At 33.5% G+C, this 13,611-nt stretch overlaps 1 protein-coding gene across 12 annotated transcripts in view; it reads right to left on the bottom strand.

Moving 5' to 3' along the window:
* Positions 1-13,611, bottom strand: part of SSBP2 (single stranded DNA binding protein 2) — a 286,525-nt gene that overhangs the window by 33,477 nt on the left and 239,437 nt on the right. For 9 of the 12 annotated variants that reach the window (XR_012376689.1, XM_073887546.1, XM_025866724.2 and 6 more), the window contains 2 exons: positions 9,654-9,745; positions 3,344-3,392 (listed from right to left, as the gene is read on the bottom strand). Coding sequence is in view for 11 of the 12 variants with exons in the window: in XM_073887546.1 (XP_073743647.1) it covers positions 3,344-3,392; positions 9,654-9,745 (141 nt within the window). In the remaining variant the exon portion in view is untranslated. The remainder of the gene's footprint in view (positions 1-3,343; positions 3,393-9,653; positions 9,746-13,611) is intronic. The other 3 variants (XM_025866725.2, XM_073887517.1, XM_025866723.2) reach the window with 1 other exon arrangement.

Raw genomic sequence — 13,611 nt, forward strand, 5'->3', positions numbered from 1 at the left:
TAACAATACAAGCAATGGGACAAATCACCATCACATGCTTCCTGAAATGGTGCACTGAGAAAATCACAACATCACTTCTGTGGCATTCTTACCAAATATGTATTACCTGAATCTAATCATGAGGAAACATCAGACAAATTATGGCACATTCTACAAAATAACTGATTTGCATTCATCAAAACTGCAAGGTTAAGAAAGACACAGAAAAGATTAAAGACCAAAAGATATGAAGCATAAATGTAACAAGTGAACTGGGATTTTCTTTTGTTACCAGAGACATTGCTGGGACAATTGGTGAAATCTGAGTGGGGTCTGCAGATTAGAAAATAGCATTACATCAATGTTTATTTTCTAATTTTGATCTTTACCGTAGTTATGAAAGATAACGTATTTACTTTTAGGAAACACATACTGACATATTTGGGGTATGATAAAGGGTCATCATGTCAGCAACTTAAATACAGCTCATATGGCCCAGGAAAAAAATATGTATATGCAGAAAGTAGAAATCATAAAGCAAATATAGTATGTAACTTTAACACTTGGGACTCTGGGTGAAGGGTACATGGAGTTCTTTGTACTATTCTTGCAACTCTTCTATAAAGCTGGAGTTATTTTGATATAAACATTTAAAAGAAAAAAAAGTATACAAAACATATTTGGAAACAGAAAACAAAACAAACAACCACTTTAATATGTAGGCCTGAAGAGCCAGAGACTTACTACACTGATAGAAAATAAAAAGTGTCTGTAATTAAAAACATGGACAAGAAGTCTTAGGAACTTGGAAATCAAAACAGTACAGATGAGTTGTCACTGGAATATAATCAATGGTATTTAGGGGGGAAAAAACCCTCTTTACTACTTCTTTGCTTTGTTTCATGTGTAAGCCCTATATTTTTGCCAGAAAGTCATCAGTTTTTTATGATTTTTTTCTTGTTCTCAAAATCAGTCATTTTTTGGAGGAATGCTTTGCCTTTCTGAACTCAGGATGATGACCCCCTTTCTCTTTCTGAAGAGAAAGCTGTAGGCCTTCCCCACTTTTTTTCCTTATTCACATTTCTTTGAGTGAGGGGGAGATGTATCCACGTGGGATAGCTATTAACACATAGGATTGTTTTCAATTCTCTTACTTGACTGCATGTGTGCTGGTCAAATGCCCATCCACAATGACCACTGGACGGCACTTTCATATGTACACCTCCTACCTTAATTCCTAGTGTTTCTCAGGGTCTAAAATAATGCAGAGCTGCTGACTTGTTATAGTACATTCTCCTATCCCCAGTGCTTGGTTCCATGAAATTCTGAAGAGGTAGAGGACATAAAAACTAAAAATCATCAGAATGCAGAACTTGCTCCTTATTTCTGCCTCTCTCCAATACTCTTACTTGGATAATATATCTGCTTGGTACAATGCACCATTCTCAATATCAAATCCTGCTCACCTTCCTAAGTAGCTTTTGGGGGACAGTGTCTCCAGCTGAGTGTGTACAAGGAGGTACTGCTGGAGGCAGGTAGGGGCGGGTGTGAGTTGCACATGGCCGCCTGCAATGGGCGGCGGAGGGAGAGCTGGGAGAGCTGACAGTGAGGAAGAAGAGTCTTTTTGCTTCTAGGTGGGAAGGCTTACATAGTTAAGGCGCACTCTCGATTGTGCTTTTTAATCCAGTTTCAACAGACGTGCAGATCATAGAAAGTCTTTCCAGATTCTGGCAATAGGAAGATTGTCACAGTTTTCAGTGTTATAAAAAATTGTTTTTTTCTGTATCTTTATGGGTATTTTATTTTATTTAAAATTTTTATTTATTTATTCATGAGAGACAGAGAGAGAGAGAGAAAGAGGTAGGGGGAGAAGGCTCCCTGCTGAGCAAGGAGCCTGATGTGGACTCATCCCAGGACCCTGGGATCACGACCTGAGCCGAAGGCAGACGCTTAACCGACTGAGCCACCCAGGTGCCCCTTTATGGGTATTTTAACAGAAAATTGAAAGAACTGTGTCTTGAGCTGCTAGCCAGATGCCATTTTAAAGTGAAATCTTGAATGAATTTGAAAGGCATATAGCAAGAAGCAAATAGAAATGTGAACTCTTCAAAAGCATATAAGCAAACTAAAAGAATTTTAGAAGATAAAGATACATTATAACATAATCTGGCATAACAGTATTTTAGGAAGGTTTATTGAGATTAAATAGTATACTGAAGACCCAAATGAAAGCAAGATCATCACTTCTGTCCACCCCAAGTGCTATTTCAATTAGCTATTGAAACCAAAGACACAGGAAGATAAAATGATTTTTTTCTCTAAAAATATGACAGTTGCTTACTTAATTGAGAAGAAAGTGATTCTGCCTTAGAATAGCAATGAATTTAGGATGATTCTTCCTATACCACACATACTTCACCTTAAATTGTCTTGAAGTTTAAATTAACCTTGAACATTGAATCAGTTTCACATTTATTTAGCTTTAAGGCCACTGCCAGTCAATGAAGTTACCTCTGTGCATATTAGTAAAAGGCATCCCTGCTGGGCAGATACTCATAGACTTTACAATGGAGTACCAGCTGTATTTTAGTACTGTACTGACTCCTTTGAGTGAGAAACCTTTGTGCAGTGCACACGCTACACAGTTATACAGCAGACCTCTCTCACATGCTAAAGAAACTCAAGGTTTCAAAGTCAAGAAGGGAAAACATCACCAGGATCATTTAATTAAAATCATATTAATTTTAAGACCAAAAGCTTTGTTTTCAACTTGTGCCTATATTTATGTGACATTATTAAGAGAGAAAAATATCTGTGAGTCAAACTGCTATCACAAAACATGTAAGGAAAATTCACAGCATATCAGATACATAGATAGATGTGTAAGAACGCCAATTTGGCCAACAGGCACAGAACAAATGTGTACTTGCTTGCTGGGATAGTAAGAGGGCAAACCTAGGTGTAACAGTACAATAAATATAATCATAATAACTCTGATAGAGATTCAAGTTATCTGGCAATTTAGCAATTATTATAGTTATTTTAGAAGATCAAATCATTTTATGATAAATATATATTACAATAAATATTGGCTACTGTAGTATACTTAATCACATTTTCTGTTTTATTTTTGGAAGTCTATTAATCTACATAGAATGCATGTTAACATTAGACTGTGAAGTGAAAAAATTACATAATTTAAAAAAATATACATATTTTAAAAATATATATGCAAAATATATTTTTTGAATGATTACTCTTTTTAAAAAGTTAACATAACCAATTGCAGGACTTTCAAAAGCAAAAGATTTTTGTTGTTAAATGCTACAAAGTGCAAAGAAAATTTAAAAATACATATACTCACTGAATTGGCATTTGTCGGGTTTGGCCAAGGTCTACCACCACCTGGACCCCTACAAGATAATATGATAAATGAAATTTTAACTTATGCTTTGAATGTTTCACAATAAGCAATAAAAAATCATAAAGTATAACATTTACAATTCAGTTACCATGCAGTTCTAGTTTAACACTGAAATTACTCTCTGTATTTTCATAGCTTTTTTAGTTCTTTTTTTTCTAAAGATTTATTTATCTATTTTAGAGAGAGAGAGCGAGAGAGTACATGAGAGTGGGGGAGGGAAAAAAGGAGTGGGAGAGAGAGACTCTCAAGCAGACTCCATGCTCAGCGCAGAGCCAGACGTGGGGCTCAATGTCAGGACCCTGAGATCATGACCTGAGCTGAAACCCATAGTTGTATGCTTAACTGACTGAGCCACCCAGACGCCCCAGCTTTTTTATTTCTTAAATCAAAAAATTTTATCATTCCACAAAATAGTTTTCTTCCCAAATCAAACTACTTTGGGTAGGTCTAGTTTTATTTTAAGTTCAATTATTGTAATAAACACTAAAGTGATAATCACCTGTAAAAGTAAATATATGTATATCTATCTAAATCATTATGAAAACATACTTTTGCAACAAAAAGCACTAATTATGAAATAAATGTAATGTAATATAATCCTATGACATAAATATGTGCTACTTGTATCTCATTCAAAATTAAAATGAAATTATTTAAAAAATACCAATATGTATAAAATGATTGCTCTTATTAAACTACAAATAAATAAATATACAGAAAAGGTGATTAAATTGGACTCTTCAAAAAAAACCACACAGACTATCACAGATTACTTTATACATTACTTTGCATATTATTTTATATCAATCTATCTTTCAGTGCTACTGACAATTTAGTTACTTTTTAAAAAGGGAATCACACTTCTTGTTTTCATAATTACAGTTCAAGACAGTGGCCACGGTAAATCTCGGGAAAAATAGGAAGTAATCTATGCCAATGTATGTCAGTATCTTATTTCATCTTAGGGTGGTGGATAATGTTTTGTATTGTATAGCTTAAAAGGACATAAATCTTTTAAAACAAAATTAATGCCTAATTAAGTGAAAAAGGTCTCTTATTCTCATGCTTTAGTATTAAGTATACCTGAGTAAATACTTCTTGATAAAAAGTAGGCTGATGTCAGCAGGTCCTCTGTAATTAGGGTCACTCAAAATTCCCTTTTCCCTCTATTGCAGTAGAAAGATAGAGGAAATTTTTAAATAAATAAAAAAAAAAAACATGTCCCCTGATTCTTATTTTAGGGACCTGAAACCTAAAATTCAACGTGTTAGATAGAAGCCATCCAACTTAGCTATGTTACTTGGACTATTCAGAACTGTTTTTCATTTTGTTTTGGAATTCCCCAGGGATATAAACAACAGGGAAGTGCATGAAAATTCTGTCCATGGGTTCTATCGGGGTACCCAAATACAATTTTTCCCAATTCTGCTTGAGGAAAAAAGGAGAAAATAAGATGCCAGAGAGGAGCTGGTCAAAATGTTGTGCACAGGGAGAAGGTTAGGGGCATTTGTACTGTCTCTGGAAACTGGTGCCTCTTAAAATGGTGGTGATGATGATTTTACAATCAACTACTGGGACACTTTAGAAAGATAATCTTACATATAGGATTCAATGTCCTAATGAACAGAAAGTGAGGTAAAACATAGGCTATGAACTGATCAAGTAAAACATTTGATTTGTTTGATGTTAATTCACATGATTTGTTTCATGTTAAATAAAATAAAGGTTGGGAAATATTTATCTTAAAACAGCATAAAAATATACTATATCCAAATCATGGCAAAAATTTGTATACAATGATGTTATGTCAATAATTATCTCATAATTTTGATATATTATGCTTAATACAGGACTATGTAAGATTAAATATAATAAAAATATTTTACTTATCATTTAAAAAATTATTTAATGTTAGGTTAACATGCTAAATTAAATGTTAAACATTTTCCTTAAATAAGTAATAGCATTAAATGTTAAATGTTACATTTATTATCAGTAACAATACCTTTTATGCATTTCAATTATTTGATAAATAATAATCTAGTCTCAGCATACTATGTATTTCATGTTAGATTGTACTTAATATGATAGTGATTTAATAGGATTTAATATGATAATTCACATGGATAAACTAAATTTTCCCCAATAATACCATTGTGTTTGAAAACATTTTAAGTTTCACAAATAGTGCTAAATAAAATGGGGGTTCTATTAGTGAGTAGTTCTTTTAGAACAACTACTTAAGTTCAGGGGCACCTGGGTGGCTCAGTTGGTCAGGCATCTGACTCTTGATTTCAGCTAAGGTCATGATCTCAGGGTCATGGGATAGAGCCCCCATCAGGCTCCGTGCTCGGTGGGAAGTCTGCTTGAGATTCTCTCCCTCTTCCCCTTCCCCTGCTCTCTCTCTTTCTCTCTCTCAAATAAATAAACAAATCTTAAAAAAAAAAGAACAACTACTTAAGTTCAGTAATTCCCACTCCTTTTGAGGACCATCGTTATTATCAAGAAAGTAACTTACAAACTATAATAAAAGCATTATTTTGAATGTAAATTTTTATATGGTATAGTTTGAAGTAGAATCAGATTAGTCTCATTTAAAAATAAAGCAAAAAATGGAATTTAAAAGAAGTAGGTATTTTTTGGTGAGGGTATACAGTATGATGAAGTCAAAGCAACTATGATTACTGTAGAGAAAAAAATCCTCTTTTTCTTCTTTTTTTTTTTTAAGATTTTACTTATTTATTTGACAGAGAGAGACACAGCGAGAGAGGGAACACAAGCAGGGGGGTAGTTGGAGAGGGAGAAGCAGGCTTCCTGCGGAGCAGGGAGCCCGATGCAGGGCTCGATCCCAGGACGCTGGGATCATGACCTGAGCCAAAAGCAGACACTTAACGACTAAGCCACCCAGGCGCCCCTCCTCTTTTTCTTCTATAATACAGTTGTTTTATTTCAAAATAATGACTACCCAAATTTTATCATTCTATAGGATAACAAGAAGGTCTAGATCCTTTGAAATCCTTTGTCCTCTTCATTTCTATAAAATACCAACGTATACAAAGTTGAATTAGACATGCTGTAATGCTGAATCCTAAATTCTTTGGAAATTTGTAAAAATATAGTTAATTTATTGTTTTTATTTATATTTTTATTTTTTAAAAAGATTTCATTTATTTATTTGACAGCGAGAGACACAGTGAGAGAGGGAACACAAGCTGAGGGAGTGGGAGAGGGAGAAGCAGGCTCCCTGCGGCGGGGCTCAATCCCAGGACCCTGGGATCATGACCCGAGCCGAAGGCAGACGCTTAATGACTGAGCCACCCTGGTGCCCCCTTATTTTTTTTAAGAGAGAGAGATAGCAGGGGGAGGGGCAGAGAGGGAGAGAGAGAATCAAGTAGACTCCCCACTGAGTATGGAGCCCGACATGGAGCTCAATCTCATGACCCTGAGAGATCATGACCTGAGCTAAAATCAAGAGTGGGATGCCTAACTGACTAAGCCACCCAGGCACCACTAAAAATGTAGTTAATTTAGAAACAGAGTTTCTTTTAAAAAATTATCTGTAATGCATTTGAAAACATTTACATTCTGGCTATAGTATGTAAATTCTACTTTAAATTACTGAAATTGATATTAAGCTTTTATTTGTAAAAATAGTAGTTAGAGAGATATTAAAAGTATACTCTTAATTTTAGATGACACTATGTATAATTTATCCTTTTAGACCATGGAAATATAAAAATTATATCAGAATAATCATTTTCTTTGGAGGCAACCAATATTTTTTAATAACATTATCAAAATTTTGTTCCAAATAGTTTCCCAGTTAGAACACAGTATTTAATTACTTTAGTGAGCACGGTTGGATATTATTTTTCATTGTCATTATACTTTCATGGTAAACAGGAAAACGTGACAAGCTAAAGAAAACTCATCCAGAAATGATTCTCTGGCAGGTCCCATCTGACCCTAGCACACAAATATCTTAGACTGTTAAAAACATAGCTTAAAGTAACACTATTCCAATGCCTTTTCCTTTAATTTTTAATTTACCCAACATGTAAAAAAGTGACATGAAGAAAGCCACAAATGCTAGTTAGAAATACTTATTTGAAAAAAAAAAAAGGAATACTTATTTGCTATTGCACAGTACAGTAAATATGAAGTGAATTTCAATAAAGTTTACTCTATTGAGTACAATGGACATAATATGTTTTATTTTTTTATGTCTCTTTAAATTCACTTTTGCTTTGTTGGGGCTAGTTTCAACACAAGAATCCTTCTCTTTGGTTGGATCTTCCATACTTAGAACTTCCTTGTTAGAAGGAAATATTTACAAGTGTAAATATAGAAATATTTACATTTTCATTGTTCTTTAAGAATATCCTAATTTATAGAAAACTGAAAACTATATATAAGACCCCAAATAAAAGTCAATGGTAACAAATAATGGAAATCTGAATCTGGAAGGCTTCAAGTTTCTTTAAAAACCAGAAATTATATGAACAGTACAATATTATGTAATAAAAAATATTTTAAAGCATCTGGGTATATTTAAATGAGAAACCCAAATCCAAGTATCAATAAAAATAATCATACTAAAAATTTGAGCCATACTTTTAGTCTCCATTGTCTAGGGAATTTAATGTATGCATTAAATGTTAATGTTTATCTGTGTATCTGTTTAAGTGTATGTGAGAAAGGAACTCGACAATTTTAAGCAGCTGAGTCTCTTAGTGGTCACATAAAAGTAACTTTTTTCTCTATACTAATAAAAACAGATTGATCTACAGTTGACCACATGACTAATTATAGTGAAGTGTAATATACAAAATGACATTAGATACGATCTTAATATTTAATGATAATTCTAGATTTAAGATCATAATATTCAAGATGTATACTGCTTACATCTATATACAGTATTCAAAATTATATTCCCTAAAAGCTATTGCATTTTAATGTCAGGAATCTCAAGTAGGTAAATTTTATATATATCTATAAATCCTATTGGTAAGAGTTGCAGCTTTTGATATAAGCATAAAATATCACTCCTTTTTGAAACAACCATTAATAAAGGCTAAGCCTTTGAGGGATTTAAGAAGAGTCAGACTTCATGTCTACCCATTTTTACTTTAAAAGTGAAAAGACGTGATAGGAAAATTTGACCTACTTCTTTCCCCTTGTTCTGTTTGAGTCTGGCTGGTACCCACTTATTAACCTATTTTCTATTTTAGGTAAAATTGCTTTCCATGAAAATGGCTTCAGAAACTCACAAAAATCCCATCTATATCAAAAGAGCTTATCTCATTATATCTTCAATGCCATTAAGTGATGGCAGAGTTATCTAATTTGATATGTAAGTAACTAAAACATGGACTAATGGGAAGATATATTCAAGGAAACTGCCCACAACCCTACACAGACAGTTTTATTATTTCTGATAAGCTTTCTTTAGGCCACATCATGGAATTGATCCTTTAGTGAATTAACGAAAGTCATGAACAAGCACCTGGTATATGTGGAAATTTGAGGGCAAGTTAGATAATGAAAAATAAATAAAAGTCCCTTAACAGACAATATTATTTTGGGAATTTAGAAACAATTATTGGCTTTGGGCTTGAAAGGCCTTTTCAGTAAAAAAAAAAAAAAAAAAAAAACAGCCAGAAAACTGTTAGTCCTTATCCAAGCATATCTTAATTTTCAAACAAAAATTCACCTTATCATATGGAAGTTCTTTAATATAGAAGACACTACCAAAGAGAACTCTTGCTGGGTTACAAGTGGTGCCAACAAAGCAAAAGTAAAGACTCACATATAGGAATTAAAAACTTTTAGGAATTACTATATATCTGTTAAAATGAAGTTAGTATCAATTGTCTGCTTCTATGGAGTTAAGTCATGGTCTTGGTGCCAGCATCTCTTTATAGTTTTATACAGACTATATTGAGCCTATGTGCTTAGTTATAAAAGACTTATTTTTATTTAAACAAATGAAACATGGAAATCTGGCTAAAAGTTGGCATTTGGCATTTGAAAATGGAAAAAATTAAAAGTTGCAGGGAAGGCAGAAAAACAGAATATGTTGTGAAAATGAAGCAAACACTACCGCTCATGTTTAGTTTATTTACACTAGTTTCATTTTATACTACACAGAAATTGAGGAGCTCAAATTGTATTACAAATTAGCGTGACTTCAGAAGACAGAAAACAGAATACTTTACTAAACAGGATAACATAGCATTTTGCTTACATGTTCATTCCAGGCATTCCGGGGCCACCTAAAGCATTCAGGGGGGGTCTCATTGCACCTCCATAGTTCTGTAATGATAACCAAGGGTCAGACTACCACAAAACAAAAAAACAAAACCAAAGAGGAGGGGGGAAAGAAAGGAGAGCAGGTTAATGATTTCCCTACATAACTCCTGATTGGATAAGGCCTGTGCAATTCATTCTCTGAAGGGTCCACTCTTGTACTATTTCTTCTATCTTAACAATTACTTTGGTCTGTGTCTTTTAAAAACTACATGACTATGTAAGATCATTGGAGCATGTTAAATGATTAAGGTAGAGTTGCAATTATAATATTCAACATATCCTTATGAATCTCCTAATATCTGTACAACAGTGAACTTTTTCAAATAAAACATTTTGTAAATCCAAAACTCTGTTTTTAAAGAACAGACTTAGTCAGCATGTTTGAAATTGCCAGACCCAGAACAATTATATAAAGGCTAAAGGAAAAAAACTCAACAGGTGAACCCAGCATAAGAAAGTTGAATGCAAACTTCTGTTCATAAAATAATATATCCCATAGAGAGATGTATGAATATACAAATATACAACAACATATGAAAACTAAAGTACACTTAAAATGTATACATGATTTTATCATGCAATAGGCTTCTGTCAACATCTCTTATATACATTCAAAGGAGAAAAACGCTTTAATGTTTTAACATGCATATCATATTAGCTTACTTTAGTTTCCATTACGGCCAAAAGACTGATTTTAACATTCTCATGTTAATATATTTTGACACTATCAACTGCTTTCGTGCTTGGCTTTCTGACAGCGCTGTTCTTCCAACTTTTCTCACATCCTCTTTTTCCATTTCCTTTGCCGGCTCCTTTTCTTTTGCTAACTCTTTAAATGTTGTTTTTCTCCAAGTTCTAGCCACAGCATTCTTTTAAATAAGTACATATTTATGGGTAATCTTATCTGCTACCATGAGTTCAGCAACTCTTTAGGAATCCCAAAAGTTTTATATTTGGTCATGACGTCTCTACTAAGCTCCTGCATAATTCCTATGTTGAACGTCATTTGGATTGTTTCCTTCTGGACACCACTTCATGCTGAACACATCTAAAAGTAAACTTAGTGTTCTCTTCTCACAGCTGCGTTCTTCATATTGCTTTCCTCAGTCAATTCCATGGTGTCACCTGCCATACAACAGTCCAGGCTAAGAACCTCTGGGAGCTCAATGATGTCTCCTCCTTTTATTTCAATTCCCACATCCAGGCAGTTATCAAAGTCTCTTGATTCTACCTAATAATAGCTTTTGGAATAGTGCTTTCCTTCATATCACACTAATCTTTGTCATTTAGTGAGACTAATGTACCATCTTCATTGGTCTGTCTGACTTAGCCTTTCCTCCTCCCCATCTATTCTTCATAATGCCTCCAGAACTATGCTTCTAAAACTCAGTCCTATATATGTCACCTAAAAGGCATGATGACCCACAATGCCTAACAAATACCTAGTCCTCAGCATGGCTCAGAGATCAGCCCAAGCCTATATTTCCTGTATACATTTCCTACAATCTTTACCTTCTTTCCCTACTCCCAGCTATACCCTCCAGCCTACTGGATTTCTTGTGGTTCAGAAACACGCAATATACTTTTTCACTCATGGTAACTCATGGCATGATCTTCTGTGTAGTAGGTGCTAAGATGACAAGGAAATAGTCAATGAGTCTGTTAACTCCAGAGTGTAAGCCACATTTATAAATAAATTACCTAGTTACATGCTCTTCTCATTGCTTATTTACTTTTACTTTCATGAAATCTTATTTAAACATCCCAATTTTATGTGCTATGGGATAGAATGGTTTCTAGCCACAGTTGAGTCATTAGTTAAAAGGATAGTTAGTTCCCTTAACCTCTGGATCAAGCATGGTAATGGCACCACCAATATTAGCAAGAAGTCTCTGAGAAGAAAATTAACCATTGGAAACAAAATCTGGATGGTAAAGTATAATAGAAATGCTTCAAAAAAACAGTCTCTTTTCATTTTTGGTCTTAGAAAATCTGTTTCATTTTATCAAGGAAAACATTAGTTTTCCTTATAGCTCTGGACATAGAAAGACATTGGTTTGAACTTCTGTTGCCACTGCCCCATTTCCTCTGCCCCTCTTTCTATACGTGTGATCATGGGCCAGTCCTTCTCCCAGTGATCAACTCAACTTTCATTTCCTTATCTGTAAATTGATATCATGTCCTTTACAAGCTTGTTGGAAGATAAAATGAAATCATATAAAACACCTATCATAGTGCTTGGTGCATTAAGAGCATGATACCTAGTGGTCAAAACTTGTAGCCGCTAACTCTTTCTTGTCACCATGAGTAAGGGAACAACTTAAATAAGTCCTCTTCTTATCAGTTTCCCTTGAGCCTTCAACCCTCACAGAATTACATGCTTGTTTATGTAGTGCTTCCTTGACAGAGCATGCATATTTCTTTTCTAGATTTTTTTTTTTACTGCCTAACAGTTTTTCTTTATGTATTTGTGTCTCCTGCTAAACAGTAAGTACCTTGAAGGTAGAATCTGTTTTACTCATCTTGGTATATCCAGTGCTCTAGTATCACAGGAAATGAGTAAGAAATTATCCAATACATAATTTAATAGATTTACAAAATATTTTCATTTTGTGAATAATCTGAAGCAAAAGAAAACAGGAAGATAAGAAAGAATAACAACTGGCTTTCCAAGTGGTATCAACAAAGGCAGAATGGGAAGAGCTAATTTAGAATCACTGAATTTTAAAGCGGATGGCAGTTATACAATTCCATCTGGTTTAATCTCTTTCCCAATGCAATGTTCCTGACAAAATGGCTGTTCAGATTCTGCTTGGAAAGTTTATAAAGAGTTTTTCAATGACTGGGCAGTTTACTTTTACTCTTCCCTTTACTGAGCTGAATTCGACCTATCTGAAATTTGAAAATACAGAATTGTTAATTCTCTCTTTACATGAGAGCTTACCATGTATTTTCATCTCACCATTTCTCTACCCCAGGTATTTGATTTGGAAATCATGATATGTTCCTACTTGTATATAACTCATTTATCCTTCAGATTTCTGGAGGAAGTAAAACTAACTGGATAGTCTTGGTGAATTTTTCTGTTAACCATATGGAACCTGGTAAGCATAAGAACACAGGCAAGCTAAGTATATCTTATTACAAAAGCAAGTAGAAGAATGTCTTCCATATGGTATTAAGTAAGATATTTTTCTTGATTAAATAGGTAATTATATATTACCACTGAAATTAAATTTAAAACAGGTAAAAAGGTGAGGAAAAATATGCCAAGATTGGAGCAAACTTTTATTTCTTCATTCATGCAGTAAGTATTAAGCACATGTTTACTATGTTCTAAGTGTGCATTTGCCTTAATCAACATTATCTAAGAATTGTTAGATTATATATATATATATTTCTCTGTTCTAGGAATTCAACTGTTCCAATAGATAATTACTTTCTTTCTCCATTACACTGGTTTTAAGGTCAAAAACTTATGGAAATAATATCTACGATAAAAAAGAGATGTGTTTTATGTTTGTGTATAAAGCTAGAAATAATATTCTAGAGATTATTTCTATAATTCAACTAGAAAGAAGCAGATACATTCTGTCCTTGGGTAGCATCTGTATGGTTATAATATCTACTATGAGGATTGTTTTTTTATTATCTTTCAAGAAACACAGATAACCTTTATACAAATTTCACAGTTTATAATGCATATGTTTCATATACCAGATGTTATAGGTAAATATCTCATAAGAAGCCCTCATTCCAAATTATTTTACCTCACATTTTACCTATCTGCCATTCATATTAATATGATTCCTTTTTCATTTAAGTACATGGTATGTAGAGTTTCCTTTAACCTTTACACTCTGTATACTGTGATTTAAAGAAGTTATTGTAGG

This window comes from Callorhinus ursinus, unplaced genomic scaffold, assembly GCF_003265705.2.
Source record: "Callorhinus ursinus isolate GAN/ISIS: 27379988/994484 unplaced genomic scaffold, GSC_fseal_2.0 scaffold3, whole genome shotgun sequence".
In the NCBI taxonomy this organism is placed as follows: domain Eukaryota; kingdom Metazoa; phylum Chordata; class Mammalia; order Carnivora; family Otariidae; genus Callorhinus; species Callorhinus ursinus.